Here is a 23,695-nt window from a genome sequence, read left to right as displayed (position 1 = left end):
GCAACCCACCCAGACCCATTCCCCTACATTTACCCCTTCACCTAACACTACGGGCAATTTAGCATGGCCAATTCACCTAACCTGCACATTTTTGGACTGTGGGAGGAAACCGGAGCACCCAGAGGAAACCCACGCAGACACGGGGAGAATGTGCAAACTCCACAAAGTCAGTCGCCTGAGGTGGGAATTGAACCCGGGTCTCTGGCGCTGTGAGGCAGCAGTGCTAACCACTGTGCCGCCCATAGTTCTCCATGTATTCCATGAGATCGTACCTTGCTAACCAGTCTCCCACAGGAAACCTTGTCAAATACCTTATCAAAGTTCATATAGATCACATCTATCCTATGAACCTCACAACATTTTCAAATTTATCAAAGATATATGTAGCTAATATATCTCATTTTTGTTCAGATATAATGGCACAATTAAAATGATTAACGTTTAACGATATTAATGTTTGGATGTACAGTGAACAAAGTGCGATAAGTACCGATAGACTTCGTACTGGTCTGAATGAATGAATGAATCAAAACATGCTGTAGTAAACCAAGTGGGCTAAGTAGAGTTAGGAATGAATAAATGAATAGAGACGCAATATAGTAAACAAAGACCAATGAGTAGAGTTACTGGTATGAGTGAATGAATGCGATTTTGTTTAAGTGGAACATGCAGTTTCCATCATAAGAGGTTTATAATGTGATATAGTAAAGTCGACTTTTACATGAGATATATGGAAAATACAAGATTGTTTTGTCAAAAATAAAGGGTTGTCTTTTACATGAGATCGACTTTTAACTGTATATATAAGGTAGATATTTCCAGACATATCAGAACCTCTGCCTTTACGATCTCTCTCGAAAAAGCCAAAGGCAAAATAACCTTGCTAAAGGGACAGCATCATCATACAGGTGCCTCATTATGGTCCCTGTAGCCACTGATTATTTCTAAAAGATACACATCCTTTGGCCTATCTCAGTAAAGGGATAAAGTAAGCAGGAAAAAGTAGCAAATCAAACACACCCCATTGTATCAGACAGAAGAGGAGAAAAACAATCCTATTTTGACTTCACCAAGATGCCCTCCTTTTTCATAACATGTATAATATTTTCAAAACAATTTCTAATAATTGCCCTTCAATACAACTATATTGAAAGTTTCCAACCTGTTCCTTAAACTCCTTTGAAAAGTTCATGAACGTTTCAGATGATCTGTTTGCCAGTTCAATGGAGTAATTCCTGTTCTCTATTTTTACTGTCACTCTGATGGCATAAGTCACATTTCCTGTAATACATTGCAACATGTGTTAGTACCTTATTTACATTTGTAACAATAAGCTGTACCCAACTTAGGACCCAAGTTTAACGAAAGCAGGAGAGTACAAAAATGGCCTCCAAACAATGTGGATGGATATCCCATCAACATTTATGCTGTCTGTCTGTTTTCTGAAAGCAGGTAAAGATGTGAGTTCCAAAGTGTCCTATTTTTATAAACAAGATATTTCATATTGAGGCAGATTCATTAAAGGCCTGTCTCTGGAAGGTTTGCTGATTTTATGCAAGATGAACAGGGTATAGCAGCAGTGAGGTTTTACACTAGCTGCATGGAGTTGGGAAAAGTTTTAAAAGATACGTAATTGTGGGAGAATTGTTAGATTTGGGTCAGCCATTTTGTCACATATTAAAAGCCTGGAAACCATTTTGAATCTCATCTTGATGCCTGCTTGCTAAAGCGTGTGTTTCCCATGCTCGGCAAAGATGGTTGGCCTCACAGCTATACTGATACCTGATAAACGAATTATTTCCTTGCATGGGACTATTCTTCTCTTTGCAAGCACCAATTATATACTAACCCTGCTTATCAGCTACTAACCAACACTGTCCAGACATTACGGGACTGAAGCTAGTGACTGGGCAATGTGTCTAGCTTCCTCATGATCCTGCAATTAACAATTAGCTCATTGTTAAACGATTGTAACCTATATAATCACATGATCATTGCAGCACTGTAACAAGGACCCTGTGAGATCACAAACTAGGACTGCACAAGGCCGCATCCCCGGTTTGTACGCTTGCTGTCTTGACACTCACTACCTCGGTGGTCAAAGCATCCGCTGCCTTGTATTGACTTGCCTATTGGCACCTTGCACCCTCAGCATGAGAGACTAGCCGAATATTACATCTGTATTGCCATGTTGTTTAGCATGGACACACAGTTAGGAAGCTTGTCATTGTTGTCAACAGTCCTCAGTCAAGTCAAGCATTTGTTCAATTGGAGTGACTTGTGACTATTCAGTGGACTTGTCTCTCCCCGTGAGCTTACGAATAAACAGTCAATAAGTCAAGGTTTATGTAGCATGATTACTGTTTCTAAATTAGACCGCTACAAGCAAGTCACCCACTGCATAATTCATTTCCATTCCCAACAGTCATTTTTTAAGTACCTTCAACAGCTTTCATTGTTTCAGTTTAGGCGTCTGTTGAGGTGAGCAATTATGAGATCAAATTGTTTATGTGGGGGATTGTGTGCTCTTAGATGTTCAAGTATTATGATAGACTTGTGAATTCATATTATATGAAGTGAATAAGTTGTTGGGGTGGGGATGGATTAGAATAGGAAGTAGAGGATTAGTCGGGGATATCACCAACGTCAGGCCAAATAAAGCACAGGGGTGGGAGATGGAAAGGCAACTCAGGTTCCATCCCAATTGATGTCTCCTAAAGAAAAAATAAGCCTCAATGTCTTATTTAGGGAAATGTAGAAACAAGCAAACAGATTTTGATTTATGAAAACCATAAGACTATAAGAGTTCGGAAAAGGAAACAGGCCATTCAGCCAATTAAGTTCTCTCTCTAATTAAATGAGATTATGGCTGATCTAATCTGTCTCAGCCTTGATTATATTTAATGACCCAGCCTAGAATGTCCTCTGCAATATATAATCCTACAGATGAGGCAGTCAGAGGTTGGGGGAACAGGCAGGAAAGGGTAGTTGAGGTCATGATGAGAGCAGTCATAATTTTATTGCCTTCCCTCCATCATAAGGTCAGAAGCAAGGATCTTTGCTCATTCAACACTACTCCTGAAGGAGTTCAGCTCAAATACAACAATGTCCAGGCTTGGTCTGAAAAGTGACAATTGCATTTGTGCCACATAAATGCCTGGCAATGACCATCTCCAATAAAAACAATCTAGCCATGGTCCCTTGACATTGAACAGTGTTACCATCACTGAATCCCCCACTATCAACATCCTGTGAGTGACCATTAACCAGGAATTTAGCTGGACTCACCATATAAATACAGTGGCTACACGAGCAGGTTAAATGCTAGGAATACGGCAGCAAGTACCTTACTTTCTGACTCCCCACTGCCTGTGCACCCATGTTAATATTGGAGTGCAATGTTCACTGTGTAAGATTGTGGTGTAATGTTTCCTGTCTTTATAATGGGTGTAATATTCTCTAATATTTAAACAGAGAAGAATATTACTGATGTTAGTATTGGACTGTAACATTACTTGCATTAATATTGGAGCGCAATGTTCTCTTTGTTAAGATTAAGGCAAATTATTGCTGATACTGAAGCATAGTAGTGTCTGTTATATTGGAGTAGAATGTTCTCGATGTGAATATTGAGATGTAGCACTTACCATGTTGATATTGAAGTGTAATATTTCCTTTATTGAAAGTGGGTCATCAGATTTCATGTTATTCGTGAGTAGTAGTGCTGCCATATTGTTTAATTTTAAAAATAATTTGATGTCAGTCTTTACTGCTCTGTAAACTAATAATCATATAAATTATAAAACAAATACAACTTACCAGGAACAGAATTAGCTAAAAATTCACAGTACTGTCCTTCATATGGTATTTGGCAGGTACATTCAACACCATCCCAGGAACCTTCATGTTTACACGGATTAACTGGTTGAATAAAAGACAAAACATTTTATAATGAGGAATATAGTCAGCCAGAATGAGGAGTTACCAGATTCAAAATATTAACTCTGTTTGCTTCCCACAAATGCTGCCAGAGTTGCTGAGTTTCTCCAGCAATTTCTGTTTCGGTTTCAGATTTCCCACATCAGCAGTTCTTTGTTTTATTTGAGTGGCTCTTTGAAGGAGCTATCCACCCAGTTCCACTCACTGGTTTAGTCTCCATAATCCATTTTGTTTTTCTTTTCAAATACATATTTTTTCAGGCAGAATCCTATAGAGGCCTGAATGACTTGAGCTTATGATGTGAAATGTGGCAGAATCATGTGGTAACTCAGTGAGGCTTAGATTGATGTCAGGAACAATTCACTGCACTTTTACAATAATTTCAGGGTGTCAATATGACATTGTGACTCAAGGAGTGGCGAGTTGCCAATTAAAGAGGGATTATTGCTTGGTAATGACCTTCTGTATGGCAGAGCACCTCATTAATATGCAGCTTTCAATCTCACTGCTGGCAGGGAAGAAGGTGGATGCTGTGAATTCTCGACACGGAAGTCAGAGAGGGTACCAGGTGACTTCAGTTTATTGATTGCTCTGAAGGACCTCTATGTTAGACATCAGACACTAACATCTCAGGGCATACTCCGTGGACACCAGCCACATACACCCCAAGTCCATGGACAATAGCATCTGATATGTGTCAGCCTCTTAAGAATCCTCACTCTACGTCTCTGAATTACCTAAAGTATGTGTCTTTAAAATGACAACTTGGGGTGCAAGGGCAACGATCATTGTAGCACTGTAACAAGGACCCTGTGAGATCACAAACTAGGACTGCACGAGGCCACATCTCCAGTTTGTACGCTTGCTGTCTTAGCACTTACTACCTCGGTGCTCAAAGCATCCCCTGCCTTGTATTGACTTGCCTATTGGCACCTTGCACCCACAGCATGAGAGACTAGCTTAATATTACATCTGGGAGAAAGTGAGGAATGCAGATGCTGGAGATCAGAGCTGAAAAATGTGTTGCTGGAAAAGTGCAGCAGGTCAGGCAGCATCCAAGGAGCAGGAGAATCAATGTTTCGGGCATAAGCCTGAAAAAGGGCTTATACCCGAAACGTCGATTCTCCTGCTCCTTGGATGCTGCCTGACCTGCTGCGGTTTTCCAGCAACACATTTTTCAGCTAATATTACATCTGTACTGCTATAGTGTTTAGCAAGGAAGCTTGTTATGGTTGTCAACAGCCCTCAGTCAAGTCAAGCCTAAGTTCAGTGGTTCCTGGCAGAGTAAGTTAAGAGAAATGTCCAATACCAATCAATTATACTGGGCACTGGTGAGACCCCATCTGAAACACTATGTACAGTGCTGATTAACTTATTTAAAGAAGAATCAAAATGTATAGGGACCAGTTCAGAGAAGGTTTACCAGACTAATATCTGGAATGGAAAGGGGTTGTCTTTAAGGAGATGTTGAAAAGTCTAAGTTTTTATCCACTTGAATAGAAGAGTCAGAGGCAACTTGATTGAAACATGTAGGGGGTCTGAACAGGTAATTGTAGAGACAAAATTTCCTTTTCTTGGAGAATCAAGAATTGGGAGTCTACTATTTAAAAATCAGAGATTGTCCATTAAAACAGATTAGGTAAAATACTTTCCTCAGAGGACTGTGAATCTCAGGAATTCTCCTCTTGAAAAAGTGGTGGAAGCAGAGTCATGAATATATTTAGGGTAGAAATGAATAAATCTTTGTTGAGGAAGGCAGTAGACCATAAGACATAGAAGCAGAAATTAGGTTATTCGGCCCATCGAGTATGCTCGGCCATTCAATCATGGCTGATAGGTTTCTGATAAGGTTAAAGATTATGAGCGAAAATGGGAAAGTAGACTCAAATGGGCAATCAAATCACACATGATCTTATTAAATGGCGGAACAGGCTCGAAGGGCCAAATAGCCTACTCCAGATCTTTGTACATTAGGATCTTCCAAAGGGATAGAAAGCACACAGTCTTCCACTGTATTTGGAGCATTCTGTGTTTTTCTGAAGGTATATCAATAAAGACTCTCCCCTTTCTCCTCTGATTTATATCATTGTTTTCACATCAAGTTTCATGTATTCAGAACAAATGGCTATTCTGAGTATTAAATCTGATTAAGGAGAGGTTGGCTGGTGGTTTAGCTGGTGTTCAATGTTGCCCCATGTAAAACTGAAGCATATGGGACAGCAGATCTTATTTAGTTTAAAGCCCCTGATCAATATTCTCCCCCTTCCCCAGCCAGTTTGTCTTTAATTACTTAGTCACTGCAAGAATAGTGATAGTTTGTGCTACTCAGTACACAGAGAGAGAGAGATGGAAACATTTGATGCCTAGTCACTTTGGACATGTGGAGATAGAATGCAATATAGGCAATGCATTTTGGGAGGCCTAATTAAGGGAAGGATATACATAATGAATGATAGGTCCCTCGGGAATACTGAGGAACAAAGGGATCTTGGTGTACAAATCCGCAAATCTCTGAGGGTGTCAGCATGAGTAGACAGGGTAGTGAAGAAGACATACAAGAAGCTAGTCCGGACGCAGAACGTAGGAGCAAGGAAATCTTATTACAGCTTTATAAACATTGATTAGGCCACAGATGGAATATTGTGTGCCCTTCTGGTCACTACTTCATCAGAAGGACGTGATCTCACTGGAGAGGGTGCAGCAGAGTTTCACCAGGATGTTGCCTGAGATGAAAGCTCTCTGTTACGAGGAGAGACTGGATAGGCTGGATTTGTTTCACTGGAGCAAAGGATGGTAAGTGGGGAGGATCTAATTGAGGTATGCAAAATTTTGAGAGGTATAGGTATGTAGATCATGAGAATTTTTTCCCCATGGCAGACATGTTTAAGCTGAGAGGACATAAAGTTAAAGTGAAGACTTGATGGTTTAGAGGAGATCGATGAAAACATTTTCACCCAGAGGATGGTAGAAATATGGCACATGTTGCCTGAGAGGATGGTACTCTCACAACATTTAAGAAGATCTGGACATCTGGATAACCTCTTAAACTGCCAGGGCATAGTAGGCAATGGTCCTAATGCACGGATTAGTTTGGTTTGCTGTTTATTGGTTTCCATGCCATGGTATGCCAAAGGGCCTGTTTCTATGCTGTCAGACTCTATAACCAGTCCAGTGGCTTATACACAGTCAGCTAGCCACTTGGGATGGTCAAAATCAGTGTTCATTCCTCATAAAGGGTGTGGTGCTGAATATCAGGGATATCATAACTCTTTCTGCCCTATTGGTAGCTGTTTTGTTTCTGGAATGAGAGAGGGTTCTGAGGAAGGATCACCAGACCCAAAACATTAACTCTGACTTCTCTTCATAGATGCTGCCAGACTTTCTAAGCATTTTCAAAAACTTCTGTTCTTGTTTCTGACTTACTGCATTGGCAGTTCTTTTCGTTTTTAACTGAATTAGCTTGCTGAGTTCAAAATTAAAGTGAGATCATAAGTTCGGACAATAGTGATTTTGAGAAGAAGATAAACCCAAGGTAACAGATAGAACAAAGAATCTTACAAATTAAAATACAGCACGTTCTGTACAATCTCACAGCAGCAGGAATCTCTAAGAGGCAGTCTAATCACAGGTGTTTGGGAACAGACAGCCCAAAGTTTGTTGTTCAGCTAGAATTAAAACAAAAGTATGGTGCCACAATAATGGAGACTCTTTAGGTAATTGAGTATTGAGAAATTCAGAAGTGCAATCTCCACATAACATGAAGAGATTTATTTGAATTCCTTTAATACAAATGGCTATCGATGGTGGAGAGGAGCCCCCATCCCATTGGCACGGAGGAACTGAATGACAAATGGGTAAGCAGATGACCTCGAAAGTGCACCAGCTTGAATTTGAGAAAATAAACAATGGCAGCTTCCCAACCTAAGGATCAAAGCGGGAAGTTCAGAGATATCATGTAAAACCTTAGAAATTCAGATAAGATTCTTGAGCTGGGAAAGTGATTGAGCTTCAGTCTTATTACTGGAATTTAAATAGGTGTTGGCTTATTCAGTGAACTAGTTACTGTGGACATGTTTAGAATACAGACAGTAAATGTCATCTTAGAAGCATTCTGCTGTTTAAAACACACTTACAGACAGCATGTGAATAGAAAGCTTTATAATCGCAGCTACAAGATGGAGGGCAAGTGTTCAACATTGCAAGTTCAGGTGGGACAGAAGCTGCTGATAACTCAATGGCTAAAAAACTCTGACATTAGCTATAACCATATAATGTTATATATAAGTAACTTTATACTCGAACTGTTATATGAATTTGATAGCAATTAGTAGGAATAAACATCTTTTTGTATCTTCTATGATTAGGACAGTTGAAAATACAAGTTGAGTAACAAAATTTGATAATGAAAACAATGAATACAATGAATAACAGATTTTGAACAGTCCTTAGAGATAAGCATTTCTGGCAAATATCTCTGAAAGAGTATAACCATTAACATTGGAATGTAAATTCATGGGGTATGTTGTAAGATCCCAAGGCCTGATGATAACAATGTCTGGTAACTATCATGAGATCATTGTCCACCATTGATCGTGCTTTCACAGGATTGGATATCTAGGTCAGACAGGATATGGCAAGCACTGATGTCAATGTTGTATGTAACCATTGTAACATGATATGTATAATTATCCTATACTTTATGGGGAAAGGTAGAGTGTCACTGACCTCCAATCTGAGCCATGCTAAGCACATAAAAGCTTCCACATGTGTGTTAAAAAAGCTCTAAATAAGACCATAAGACATAGGAACATAAATTAGGCCATTTAGCCCATCAACTCTGCTCTGCCGTTCAATCATGACTGATATGTTTTTCAGATACTTTCTCCTGCTTTCTCCCTGTACCCCTTGATCCCCTTTATACTCAAGAGCTTATTTATCTCAGTCTTAAATATAGTCAATGAAATGGCCTCCACAGCCTTCTGTGGCAGTGAATCCCATTGATTCCCCACTCTCTGGCTGAAGATGTTTCTCCTTATCTCCGTTCTAAAAGGTCTTCCCTTTACTCTAAGGCAGTGCCCTCAGACCCTAGTCTCTTCTACCAATTTTAAAAATTACACAACACCAGGTTATAGTCCAGCAGGTTTAATTGGAAGCACTGGCTTTCGGAGCGCTGCTCCTTCATCAGGTGGTTGTGGAGTACACAATTGTAAGACACAGAATTTATAGGAAAAGTTTACAGTGTGATGTAACTGAAATTATACATTGAAAAATACCTTGATTATTTGTTAAGTCTCTCATCTGTTAGAATGACCATGTTAGTTTCATTACTTTCATATGTAAATCGCAAAACCTTTTTTTAAAAGTTACATTCCAGGTTAACGTTAACAATTGGTGTCAGCCCAGATAATGTGTTAAAGGTGTTAGCCCCCTGTGTGCTTCTACCAATGGAAGCATCTTCCCAACATCTACTCTGTCCAGGCCATTCAGTGTTCTGTATGTTTTAATTAGATCCCCTCATCCTTCTAAACTCCAAAGAGTATAGACCCAGAGTCCTGAAATGTTCCTCATATGTTAATCTGTTCATTCCTGGGACAATTCTTGTAAACCTCCTCTGAACGTGCTCCAGGGCCAGTACATCCTTCCTAAGACATGGGGCCCAAATCTGCACATAATACTCCAAATGTGGTCTGACCAGAGCCTTATAGAGCCTCAGAACTACATCTCTGCTTTTATATTCAAACCCTCTCAAAATAAATGCCATCATTGCATTTGCCTTCCTAACTACTGACTCAACCTGCAAGTTCACCTTGAGAGAATCCTGGACTAGAACTCCCCAAGTCTCTTTGCACTTCAGACTTCTGAATTTTCTCCCCATTTAGAAAATAGTGCATTCCTCTATTCTTCTTACCAAAGTGCTTGACCTCACAGTTTGTACTCCATTTGCATCTTCTTTGCCCACTCTCCCAACATGTCCAAATCCTTCTGGAGCCTCCCTGCTTCCTCAATGCTACCTGTCCCTCTATCTTTGTATCATTTATAAATTTAGCCAGAATGCCCTCAGTTCCTTCATCAAGATTGTTATAATGTATAAAGTGAAAAGTTGTGGTCCCAACACTGAGCCTTGCGGAACACCACTTCTCACCAGCTGCCATCCTGAGCAGGTTTCTTTTTTCCTCACTCTGTGCTTTCTGTCAGACAGCCAAGCTTCTATCCATGCTAGCACCTTGCCTATAACACCAAGGGGCCATTATCTTACTTAGTGGCCTCCTGTGCAGCACGTTGTCAAACGCCCTCTTGAAGTCCAGATAGATAACATCCATTGGCTCTCCTTGATCTAACCTGCTCATTGCTTCCTCAAAGGATTCTAGCAGATTTGTCAGGCATGACCTCCCCTTGATGAAACCATGTTGACTTTGCCCTATTTTACATGTATTCAGAAATCTCATCCTTCACAATGGGTTCCAGGATCTTACCCACGACCAAGGTTAGGCTAATCGGCCTATAATTTTCTGTCTTTTGCCTTATTTCCTTCTTAAACAGTGGGTTTTGTTCATGATCTCCAGTACTGTGGGAACCTCCCTGATTCTAGCGATTCCTGAAAGATCACCACTAATGCCTTCTCTATCTCTTCAGTTATCTCCCTTCGAACTCTGGGGTGTAATCCATCTGGTCCAAGTGATTATTTCCACCTTCAGGCCATTCAGTTTTTCTAGCACCTTCTCCTTGGTGATGGCCACCATTCTCAGCTCTAACCCCTCACTCTCTTGAATGTTTGGGATATTACTCATGTCTTTCACTGTGAAGACCGACACAGAGAAATTATTCAGTTCCTCAGCCATTTCCTTGTTCCCCACTACTATCTCTCCAATGTTATTTTCCAGCGGCCCAAAGTCCACTTTTGTCTCTCTTTTCCTGTTTATACAAGTATATATAAAGAAACTCTTCTTACTGGCTAGCTTACCCTCATCTTTAATCTTCTCCCTCCTTATTTCTTTTTTGTTGTTCTCTGTTGGTCTTTGTAAGCTTCCCAATCCTCTGGTTTCCCACTGCCCTTTGCCACATGATAGCTTTCTCTGTTGCTTTTATGCTATCTCTGACTTCCTCAGTCAGCCAGGGTTGTCTCATCCTCCCTGTATCGTGCTACTTTTTCCTCGGGATGAATCTGCTGCATCTTCTGAATTAGTCCCAGAAAACCCTCCATTGCTGAATAAAAGTCATTTGTACTGCTGGACACCGAACTCCTCTGTGATTTCTCTCCCCAACAATTAGTGCTGCAAGCAAGTACTGCAATGGTCCACTACCGACAATGTGGGTCCTAATTGGGTGAGTACATTTAATAATACCACCCTTGTTAGGCATAGGGCAAACCCCGGAGGCTCCCTGCCTTCATTCCTGATGAAGGGCTTTTGCCCGAAACGTTGATTTTCCTGCTCCTTGGATGCTGCCTGACCTGCTGTGCTTTTCCAGCACCACTCTAATCTAGACTCTGATTTCCAGCATCTGCAGTCTTCACTTTTGCCTAGTTGGCAAACCCCATAGTCAATGCTAGCTGTAAGTTGCAGTATGAAAAGAACTAAGAGGGAGAAGAGTGTCGTGCTGTGTTCAGTAGACAATCAATTGACCTAGTGTGCACCAGGAAGGAGAAGGCCCTACAGCAGGACTGATAAGGCGTGAGGAAAGTCAGTATTGGGGAGGACTGAGCCCCACAGCAGCACACCTCGGTTGAAAAACGTGCTGAGGGAGGCATAAGACCATGACAGCTGAAAAGGGACCAGAATGGATCATGTTGAAGGACAAAGGAAAAATAATATGGGGCCCAGAGGGTCTTTAGAACAAAGTGTGCTGGATTTCATGAATATGATCATGAATATGATCAGGAGGGGGTATGACCCAGACCCCTCTGATACCAGAGCAGAAAGCTTGGTGGAAGGGACAAGGTCAAGATAAATATGAGAAGGTGCTGTAATTCAGACAACCCTTGTCAGTAATATAACCGGTGACAGGCGAGAACAGTGAGGGTGGTGGCTATCAGACGTGACAGTTTAAAGCCAAAGGCCAGATAGTGGTTGCAGTAGGGGAGGCACCAATGTCCCGCTCTACTCAGAGGGCAGCGAGGATGATGACATTCACTGGAATGGGTTAGAGAACAAAATGGGCTTGTATTGACATGGGGCGGGAAGAGGTGGGATGACCTACCATCCTATGAATCAGAAAGACCCGCACCTATAGCTCCTCTGTGAGCTGTAGTTAAACATTGAAGAGATAGGCAGGGGAATCAGCAGGACAGGAAAAAAATTAACTTAGAACCTTTTAGCCCAGCAGAAAGGCAAGTGTTATTGAACAGATTGACCATATGATTAAAATTAATTGGAACCTCACAAACCCACCTAGTTTGCAAGTAGAATAGTAAAAAGAAACAAGTAACAAATAAAATATGGCCTTAAAAGTTAGCATTTTGACAGAATGCAAAATTAAAAGTGAAATTCTTTGTTCAGTGGATATTTATCAAGCTGAGATTTATGGGTGTGAACAGCTTTGTTGTGACTGTGTGCCATATAACTGCTGGATTTGAAATGTGAAACTATTGTACGTCTCATTCTCTTTATGAAAGAAGATAAACAATAAGTTAAAACCTGACATCGGAAGGTAGTAAGGAAGTGTTTATAAGTATGTGACAGACAGAGAGAGAGAAGGACCAGCTTTTTGTGTTTGTTCGAGATTAGAAGTCTTTCCTGTGTGGATGTGAACGCGAGTGTCGGTAGCCCCAAAACCAAAGATTTACTCTTTCTGGTCTGGTGTATATGTATCTTAATTTGTTAGTTGTTAAATGGTGTCTAGTCTAATTTGTGTGTTTTCGTTCCCTGGAGCTCGCAATCTGGGAATATTTTGAGTTTAATTTGTGTTTCGGGAATGTAAGGTATGCGTGTGCCTGTACCAGTTAGGAACATGTATGGTTAAGGTGATGTCACTTTAAGGAACTAGCAGTGGTCAGGTAAAAGAAAAACGTGTTACGAAATATTGATTTAAAATTTGTTCTTAAAGCATTGTAAAAATTTAAAGTTCATTGATGAAGAAAAAATTAAGTCAAAAGACATATCTTATTTTCTCCTTCCTCAAAGTAAGATACTATCTGCAGTGTGTTTCGCCTGAGTAAATATTTAATTTCAGTATCCTGATGTTTAAGTTATCATGTTTTGGATTTCATTTTCTGGCCAGATTGAATGGTAGATGTTGAAGGAAACTTGATGGCTGGAGGGCAGATACATGGTAGATACGCAACCCAAATCGCAGAATTAAAAGCCCTAACAGCAGCACTGAAATTAGCTTGGGGCGGGGTCAAAGAGTCAGCATCTACAGAGATAGGTATGCTTTTGATGTAGTGCATGACAATATGATGGCCCGGGCTTGGTGAGAATATGTCGTCTCGTTCGGGAGCCACATGAACACAAAGAGCTGTTTAAAGATTTGGTAGAAGCAGCTAAATTGCCTGAAGCAGTAGTAATTAAGATTAAAACACATCTGAAGGTAGCAACCCCGCAGCATGAGGTAATAGGTACGCTGATCAGGCAGGTACAATGCTTACTGCAATGGCACAGACATTTGAGGAAGTGCCAGTAACTGCAGAAGATGCACAAGGTCATATATAGCAGTTATCAGGACCAAACGAAAATGAGTTAGTTCGGACATGACTCTTCTCAAGTTCTTCTGGATGCTGTCTATATTTTGAAACCTCTTCAGGATTTGATTATGAAACATATCACAAGAAGAGCACGAGGCAGAGACGGGTAACTTACACAAGCTGGTTATTGACGATAATCAGTACGAGCTAGAGGTAGGGGAGAAGATACCCCTCGATCACCTCAGGAATTGAACCCTTGCCAGTAGAGTATTGGGCACCCGTGATGATGATAAAAGGGACGCTGCATGGAAGCATTGCTTCAAATGCCTAGACATGAGGACAACCTACCACTAAGGCGATGTAGGCAAATAATATAAGGAGACCTGAATATCACTAAAAAGACCCCACTCACTGTGACTTGACACAGTGTCACTGTGGAGAAAATCACTGGGCATGCCTAGAGAAACTGACTACCAATTGTGGCTTTGACTCTTATCAGAATTGCACACTGTCTATTTAATTAGTGAAAACAGTCTTTTCTGACGTATGCACTGACTGGGTCAACTTATCATTTAGCCACAGCAGGGGATTATTGTCATAAAGGGTGAAAACAGCGCCATCTACTGGGATATAATATTGTCAACAACAATATAACTGGGGACTTTATTGTTAATGAACAAACCCACCCATGACTGGGAAAGACTTCATGCTTAAGGATGATCTCGAGGTCCATTCTGTGGACACAGACTAATAGATATTATAGTATGTTGCCACTAAACTGTCACCTACTCCCCACCTGACAGCAGATTGGGTTTGCATTATTAAGGAGGCTAAAGAAATCATCTACAAGTAGTCTGAACACACTAAGGAGATCAAGATTCATGCGGATGAAGCAGACAAGATCCTGAGAGAGCCTAGTTGGTGGGACTGAACGTGGGACTGGCACCTAAATACCCAAATCTATCCATGGATTGTTATGTTACCTGGTGGGCGTGGTACATTGTTATTTCATTGTATTGATTGTGCTGATGTGCATCATTAAAAGACAGTTCAAGAAGTGGGAGAATAGATAGCAGAGGTTGGAAGAACAGTTGCTAGTACCAGAGTTGATGCCTTAGGATATAGGGCAGCTTGGCACATGGTCCAAGGTCATAGAGGATGTTATTGTAGGGCTAGCCCGTGGCCAAAGATGGCTGCCTGTGGATTCGTAGTTGGCACATATATATGGTGGAAAAGATTTTTAGCTGCAGTAACCGACTAGGACGTAGGTAATGGAGAGGAGCTCCCATCCATTGGCAAGAAAGGACTGAATGACAAATGGTTATTAGGTGACCTCAAAGCAGCACCAGCTTGAAAGCAAGAAAATAAAAAATCACAGCTTTCCGACCTAAATAATCAAATCTACATAATGATAAAGTCAGCTCAAATGAATTCTTACGTCTATGGATCAAGGCGGGAAAGGACAGATTCAGAGCAGTATCTGACCTCTCCCACACTTGTATTGCTGAACACAGAATTGGAGACTCCTCTTTGACATCTCTCCCCAACAATGGGCTTTCTTCCAGATGACTGAGACTGCACTCACCCAGGTCTCAACCTTGGATCGGGCTGGGCATGGTCTGCTGTGGTAGCCTCCATTAAAGATGAGGACATCCCATTCCACATGACTCAGTCCACTAGATCTCTGGACACAAAACAGATGTCACTTTTCCTTCATTTGTGTGACAATTGTCAGGAACCATACAGGGCAGCTTTGGACTGACAGTATTTTTCCCAGTGCATAGTGGTCTTGAAAGGATAGCATGAGGGATAGGAATGGTAGTCCATTTCAATAAATCCCAGCAGTGGAGAGGTGTTCAGGCTACAGTGGATGGTAAGATGGGGCTAAACTTGGACAGAGGGGTGCCATATGGGCAGGATGCATAGGTAATGAGGTAAATTTGATGAGAAAACTTAATAGACCTCATGCAGAGTAACCCTCCATGAAACTCGATGAAGCTGAATTTGCCAAAAACAGTAAGATTCTGCGTGTCTTTTTTGAAATGCCTGATTGAATATGCTTCCATGACACTTTCAGGCTACACACTCCATGTCACATCAAAAAAAAATTCTCATCTTTCCACAGGTTATTTTACCAGTTATCTAATCTGGCTACCAACCCTCATCTCAGTGAGAAACAGTAGAGAAAGCTTCCAGAGATGACAAATTTCAGTCATATCAGAGAGTTGAGACTGTTTTCTTTAGTGTAGAGATGTTTCTTCTTTAGAGTAGAGAAAAACTTCTTCACTTTGAGAGTGGTTAAGATCTGCAGTGCACTCCTGAATGTGGTGAAGGCAGATTAAATTAAGGCTTTTAAGAAGGAATTGATCATTATCTAAAAAGGAAGAATGAGCAGGGTTACAGGAATGTGGGGTAAGGTGGTCAAGAAGCACAAGATAACTTTTTCTCATGGAAAGCCAGTGCAGACATGATGCGCCAAATGGCCTCCTTCTGTATTGTACAATTTTGTAATTCTGTTCCAATGGTTTCTCTCTGTGATAACCCTTACAAGGCTCATGGGGAATTGCTAAATAATTGCCTGGTGTAGCTTATTAATTATGAGCTCCATTACTAACAGCCTACCTGGCAGGAACTCATCACCTGAGCCCTTTATAAAGCAGACCCAAGTGGCAGCTAACAGTTAAAAACAAAACAGAAGTCACAGTGATTTGATAGTCACAGTGAAGCCATTTGGTTGTGTTGGACAAACAAGGAAAACTGAAAAGAATACACACCCGAGCTTAGCTATTGTGGTATGGTGGTTGAATAAACTCCACAGAGACTGGTACCCCATCACCAAGTCACCCTTTATTTCGATGTTCATAGTACTTGACACTGAACTGGCTTCCTCAGAGCCAGCTCTCAGAGTGAATAGAACCTCTGGCACTCCTGTTCACATCTGTCAGCCAGGGGTCTCTCAATAAAACAGATTAACAACCATAATGAAGGCACTTATATTCTAAAGGTCTGCCTGATAAGCTCATTACAATCACTACAGTGGTGGTGTCCCTGCCTTTGGACCAGGAGTCCTGAGCTCAAGTAACCACCTGCTCTAGTGGTGTGTATTAACATCGCTGAATAGGTTGATCAGAAAATAGTATAAAGCAGGCCCAGGGATGGATCTGCAGAACTGTCTGTCTTAGGCTTGCACTAGCCAATGTAAACCACAAGTAACTGCTCAGTTTTAGTGTTCAACAACAAATGATGTTCCTTTCCAGTCAGGTTTCCTGAGTTATTACACTCTGTATTTTCCCTATGGATGCTCTTCATGACAGTGAACACCCCAATGTGACCTCAGCAATGTTTTTGATATTATGTTCCACAAACTCACTACATCAGCTGTGGCTAGACTGGTTCCTATTAAAACCCTGGTCATCCGTGAACTCAACCCTCCAAGTGACGTATGTTGAGTCATATGGGAGCCTGTTCAGCATAATTCGGGTGAGTGAATGCTTGTTAAATTTTTCTTGGTATCTGTTAATAGTTGTCAATTCCTTAAATTTTTTGACCAAACAAGATATTGCAAGAAATTATTTTCATACATCAAAATCCATTCAGATCATCTTTGGTGATTTCTAGCCAATGCTAGTGTAAAATTGGTAAAGAATCAACTGTGTGCGTACAGCGTGTAAGTTGCACAACCTCTGCAACACCAGGTTCAGTTCCCTCAGGAAGGATTGTAGCAGATATTCAACTCAACCTCGATTATCCGGACATCAATTATCCAAAGTTCCGATTATGCAAACAAGATCTCAAGATCATGTAAAAACCGCATTAGGCAACTCAGCATTCAGTCATCAGTTAAATGACATTGTGGCGTGTATTGCCAGATAACCGAAGCATGTTCAATAACCGGCACTCATAAATTACCACTTGTTTATGATCGGATCAGTTATCAGGTAAACGGCATTATAGCGCGTAGTGCCAGATAACAGAGGCATTTTGGATAACCAGCACTCAAATTACTGCTTGTTTCCAATCAGACCAGTTATCTGAACGATCTCTTATCTGAACAAAATACAGTACACCCTGCCAGTCTCGTTCGGATAATCGAACTGGAAATGGTGATTATTTCATGATTTAAATTTACTTTAAGGCTCCATCTCTCAGTCTAGGCAGGAGTAAGTTGACTTAAATAATGCTTCATTGTTCTGCTTTTTTTAAAATCACACTAAAAACATACCAGAAACACATTCCAATCAATTAAAACTTCCTTTGGTAATTTACTTCCTGTTTTGGGAAAGAGGAACATTGATCATGTGACTAAATAAGCGTCTAATCATTTTAGCCCTTTCACAGCAGAGAAACTTCTTAGCTGGGGCACATTCCTTGACATTGGCAACTAGCAAATTGGAGTGTTCGCATTGAATGACTGTCAGATATATTAACTGGTTAACAGTGAACTGGTTGATGTTTTGGAAAAATGGGCCAGACTTTCAAAGGAGGATTGGAAATTTGACACAGTAGAATTCCGGGTCCCTGAACTACCCTGCATATTCAAACTTATTTTCAAATGTAAATGGGATGATTGGGCAAGAGGCAGCCTCAGTTACAATACAAAGTAGGCAGGAGCTGCCATCCTGAATTCAGAGCAAAGACAGGCAGATGACATGTAAGGGGCTGCCTAATGTCTGCCAAGAAGAGAAGACAACTCATAATATGGTCAGGAGGATAAGGGAGGAACAAGGTGGCCATGAGAACCAACACAAAGTCCAATATTTGATCCAGCAACAGATCACCCCATAAAATTCATAAAACCTTCTGTTCATTCTAACATGAAACGTTTTAGCAGAGACCAACAGGATTGATGCTGAAGAGAAGATTTACCTTGTTGTGAGGACTGAAATCAGGGCACACAATCACAGAAGGAGGTGCGTGCCATTTAGGACATGGATGAAAAGGAACTTCTACACTCAGACAATGCTGACTCTTTAGAAAGTACTGCCATAGAGCCTAATGGAAGCTCAGCCATTCAGTAAGCTCAGGACTGAGCACAGTATATTTCTGTGTATTAAAAGCGTTGAGGGATATGGAGTAGTGCAGGGAAATGGTGTTGATGGAGATTAGCTATGAGTGCATTAAATAGTGTAGCAGGATGAAAGAACTGAAAGGCCTTCTGCTCCTATTTCATATTTTCCACAGCAACCCCAATAGCTGTTACTATGAGATTCTAGTCGGCTAAACTTTCTCCAAGTTGAAAACTTCACTCTGTTCAAGAGAGAAAACATCACAAGCTCCTTAAAGAGATTAAAGAGCCATTAACAAGTTAAAGGGATTGTACCTTCGCCATGGTCTGCAGGTTATTTGAAACTAATATACAATCACAGAAGCATTTGACCCGGCACTGCCTTCTTGGAATACTATTTTAAAATGCACTCTAAGATGTTCCCAGCCAAACCAATTAAAAACCAGCCAGAGGACACAATATCTCCCATTTACCTCCTGTTGTTGAGAACTGTGCAGAGGTGGTGGTAACATCTGGACTATTGGTGAATGTTGTTCCATCAGTTGACATTGATTGACCTGTTGACACCTGTCCTGTTGGTGACATTCCTGTGAAATATCGCATTCGTTTGTTGAGGTTTACATTTTCTGGTTAACACTTTCAACTGCATTGACACCAGAACTCCCTGATTTAATGACATTGTAACACCTGCTCAAATGTTTGCATCAGCATGAAAGGATGCATCTCTTTCTTATCTCCTCAATCAAATTGTTACATTGGGATTCTCTCTGTGCTCAGCTGTAAGCATGTAAATCTCACTCAGAAACTCATCAGGTTTACCCCAGAGTCCCTGCCACCAGATCCAAGCTGGCTCTCAGCAACGCAGAGGGAGCTCTGCACTGTTTCAGGTATCGACTCTCTGATGTGACATTACTTTGTGATTGCTTCTGTGCTCTTGCTTGGGAGGTTTGGATGAAATTGTGTTATTGGATCAAAAGGAGATGAACCCTCGACAGTGAACATTTTCAGTAAAAGAGATTATCCATTCTGGCTATTTTCTAAGTTTTCTAAGTGATCTTGCTATTCATAAATTGGTTCCCAATGCTCGCTCTATTAAACAATGGCTACACTTCAGAAATCCCTCCCTCTGAAATTTTAATTGTTTACAGTAAATTAGTTACACACTGTGTTAAAATTGGGCATTACACTTAGCAGGTAAACAGGTTTAGTGATCACGTATCAATCTCAAAGAATAATTTCAGTTGGATATGTTGAAACTACAAGTTACAAAGTCTGCCATTTACCTCCTGATGTTGACGGATCAGTGGGTGTCAGGGTAGGATTTGAGCCGATGGTTGTCACTGTTGTGTCCACTGATGTAGATTCTCTAGTTGAGTGCTGACTTGTTGGCTTTGGTCCTGTTTAAAATCATGTTAATTGTGTCAGATTTATTCTGAATAGATGTTCTTTATTCAGTTCGGCCTGTTTCCACATCAGAATCACATGCTGTTGAACTCTATAGTCTATTGTCTTTTTCTGCTTGTTACAAACAGAGATAAGTCGCCACCCTTCAGGCTCTCTGCCTGTATTCCTGATGAAGGGCTTTTGCCCGAAACGTCGATTTTACTGCTCCTCGGATGTCTGCCTGAACTGCTGTGCTTTTCCAGCACCACTCTAATCTAGAGTCTGGATTCCAACATCTGCAGTCATTGTTTTTACCCAGCCTGAACTTGAGCAAGTCTTGGTTGCACAGTAGGTTGGCTGAGGGAGGACTACAGTGCCACATGTCATCTTTCAGAAAAGCCCAACTTGCACATTCTAACATTCATACTTTCCACTGGATCAACATTGGAAAGATAATTCCACTGGAGTGGGGTCAAGGATAAGGGAACATTCTGTACAAATTCAGGACAAAGACAAGGAGAAATGTTTTCACTCAGAAGATGATGAATCTTTGGTGTACACAATCCAACTGAGTGCACGAGGGTATATTCACTTAGTATATTCAAGACTATGAAGAAGGATATGGCATCCTCTCATGTTTGATGGAATAGGTTACATGGGCTGAATGGCCTCATCCTCCTGCTATCCGTTATGCTCTTACATTCTGCAGCAATCCCGACGGATTTGTACTAAAGGCATTGTAAAGGCAAAGGTCTGTTGTACTTTCACTGGAAACAAAAATGTAACTGTCAATCGGTTCGGGACAGGCTCCTTTGCAAGCTTAATAAAGGTATCAGGAGCCATAAATTGGTGAAAGTACATTTTCTGTTCTATTCTCCCTGCAGTACATTTAAAATCGACTATTTTTCCCACATATGCCAGATCAAGAACTGCTCTGTAGGAAAACAATTTTCAAATTCTTTCCTGCTCCATTAACAATTAAAAATGCAGCACAAATATGTCATAATGTCTCCTATTTACTTCTTGACATTGAAGTCTCTGCAGATGTGGTTGAATGCTCTGGACTGCTGGTTAATGTTGACACCTGTCCTGTTGGTGATGTTCCTGTGAAATATAATACCAGTTGGCTGAGGTTTACACCTTCTTCTCAACTCTTCCAAATGTATTTCCATCTGAAATCGCCCCATTCTATGACACCCTGTCATCTGCTGAAATGTTTGCTCCAAATTGAAAGGGGTGGATGTATCTATTTCTGTCCTCTTCAATCAAGATGTGACATTGGGATTCTCTCTGTGTTCAGTGGTAAGCATGCAAAACTCAGTCAGAAGCTCATCAAGTCGACCTCTGACCTACTGCCAGCAGATCTATGCTGGAGGCCAGAGGGAGTGCTGCACTGTCACGGGTATCGACTCTCTGCAGTGACATTACTTTGTGGTTGCTCTGTGGTCCCGTGTGGGAGAAGTGCATTGAATTGTGTTATTGGACCAAAAGGAGTTGAACATTCAACAGTGTTCTGAGCTAATTTTTATTCCGTAAATATAATCAATAAGAAAGAGTATCCATTCTACCTATTCCCTCCTTGTTTTCTAAGTAGTCTTGCTGTTCATAAATTGGCTCCCATTGCTCACTCTATTAAACATTGATTATACTTAAGAAACTCCTCACTCTGGAACTTTAATTGTTTACAATAAATCAGTTATGCTCTCTATTAAAATTAGGGCAAGACAAATTGCAGGTGAAGTGATCGTGTACCAATCGCTCAGACAATAATTGCAGTTGGATATGTTCTAACGATAGGTCACAATGATTGCCACTTACCTCCTGATATTGATTCGTCAGTGGATGTCAGGGTAGGCTTTAGGCTGCTGGGGGTCACTGCTGTGTCCACTGGCGTGGATTTCCTTGTTGTGTGCTGAATGGTTGTCTTTGTTTCTGTTCAAAAAAATGTTGGTATCAGGTTTTATACTGAATACATTTTCTTTACACATCTCATTCTGTTTCCACATCAGAATCATATTCTGTTCAACGCTATGGTTTGATTTCAATTTCCATTTGTTATAAACATAAAGGGAGTTGAGCATGTCTCAAACCCCAGACCAGACTGAGCTTGCACAAATCCAGCCTGCACAGTAGGTTGGCTGACAAAGGACTACAGTGCCACATGTCATCTTTCAGAAAGGCCAATTTGCACATTCTAACATTCATACTTTCTACTGGATCAACATTGGAAAGATATGAAGGTCGCCTGCCTGAAATGTCGATTTTCCTGCTCCTTAGATGCTGCCTGACCTGCTGTGTTTTTCCAGCACCACTCTCATCTTGACTCTGATCTCCAGCATCTGCAGTACCCACTTTCGCCTACAGTGCCACATGTCATTTTTCAGAAAAGCACAATTTGCACATTCTGACACATATTCTTTCAACTGGATCAACACTGGAAAGATAATTCCACTGGAGTGGGGTCAAGGACAACAACATGTTCTCGATAAATTCAGGACAACAACAAGGAGAAATGTTTTTAGTCAGAAGATGATCCACCTTTTGTGTACACAATGCCACTGAGTGCAAAAGTCTCAGTCACAGTGTGTTCAAGAATATGATCAAAATATATCTATATGTTAATAACATCAAGTGCTGCATCAATAATCCAGGGAACTAGCATTGAAGAAAAGAAAGAAACAAATTCATTTTTCATGGAACAGGCTAAATAGGCTGAATGTAGTTATCCACCTGCTGCCACTTTAGCTCTTACATTGTGTCGCAATCCTGACTGGTTTACACTAAAATGTACATCTCCAGTGCACTTTCTCTGGAAATAAAATAGAAACGGTCACTCTGTTCAGGACAGGCTCATTGGCAGCTTATTACATTGGGACTATCTCTGTGCTGTGGGGTGAGCGCATAAAACTCAGTCAGAAGCTCATTAAAACTTTATTGCTGGAACAGCACAGCAGGTCAGGCAGCATCCAGGGAACAGGAGATTCGACGTTTCGGGCACAGGCCCTTCTTCCTGAAGAAGGGCCTGTGCCCGAAACGTCGAATCTCCTGTTCCCTGGATGCTGCCTGACCTGCTGTGCTGTTCCAGCAATAAAGTTTCAACTTTGATCTCCAGCATCTGCAGACCTCACTTTCTCCCAGAAGCTCATTAACTCAACGCCAGAGTTACTGCCAGCAGATCCAGGCTGGAGGTCAGCACTGCAGAGGGAGTGCTGCAATATCGACACTCCAAAGTGACATTACTTTGTGATTGCTTCCATAGTCACTTGTTGGAGAATTGGATTTAACTGTGTTATTGCTTCAGAAGCTGTTGAACCATTGATTGTATCCTTGGCTAATCTTCATCTCCAAAATACCATCAAGAAGAGACAGTATCAATTCCACATATTTCTCCCTTGTTTTCTAAGTAATCTTGATGTTCATAAATTGGCTCCCATCACTTGCTTTGTTAAACATTGGCTATACTTCAGAAACTCGTCCCACTGGACATTTAATTGTTTACAATAAATTTGTCATGCACTGAATTAAAATTAGTGCAAGCCAAATTGCAGGTGAAGAGGTCGTGTACCAGTCTCTCAGAGACAAATTACAATTGGATATGTTCTAACGATAAGTCACAATGTCTGTCATTTACCTCCTGATGTTGACGGATCAGTGGGTGTCAGGGTAGGATTTGAGCCGATGGTTGTCACTGTTGTGTCCACTGATGTAGACTCCATTGTCTCAGTTGTCTTTGTTTCTGTTTAAGATAA

The 23,695-nt window shown here is 41.0% G+C and overlaps 1 protein-coding gene across 36 annotated transcripts in view; it reads right to left on the bottom strand.

Moving 5' to 3' along the window:
• Positions 1 to 23,695, bottom strand: part of LOC122544297 (mucin-3A-like) — a 141,580-nt gene that overhangs the window by 14,348 nt on the left and 103,537 nt on the right. For 34 of the 36 annotated variants that reach the window (XM_043683397.1, XM_043683424.1, XM_043683419.1 and 31 more), the window contains 6 exons: positions 23,578 to 23,682; positions 21,765 to 21,878; positions 19,847 to 19,960; positions 19,037 to 19,150; positions 3,820 to 3,921; positions 1,163 to 1,281 (listed from right to left, as the gene is read on the bottom strand). In XM_043683397.1, coding sequence (XP_043539332.1) covers positions 1,163 to 1,281; positions 3,820 to 3,921; positions 19,037 to 19,150; positions 19,847 to 19,960; positions 21,765 to 21,878; positions 23,578 to 23,682 — 668 coding nt within the window. The remainder of the gene's footprint in view (positions 1 to 1,162; positions 1,282 to 3,819; positions 3,922 to 19,036; positions 19,151 to 19,846; positions 19,961 to 21,764; positions 21,879 to 23,577; positions 23,683 to 23,695) is intronic. The other 2 variants (XM_043683414.1, XM_043683417.1) reach the window with 1 other exon arrangement.

The sequence above is a fragment of the Chiloscyllium plagiosum genome, chromosome 48 (assembly GCF_004010195.1).
Source record: "Chiloscyllium plagiosum isolate BGI_BamShark_2017 chromosome 48, ASM401019v2, whole genome shotgun sequence".
NCBI lineage: Eukaryota > Metazoa > Chordata > Chondrichthyes > Orectolobiformes > Hemiscylliidae > Chiloscyllium > Chiloscyllium plagiosum.
Note: the sequence above shows the minus strand (reverse complement) of the source record. Positions and strands in the feature narration are given on the sequence as shown.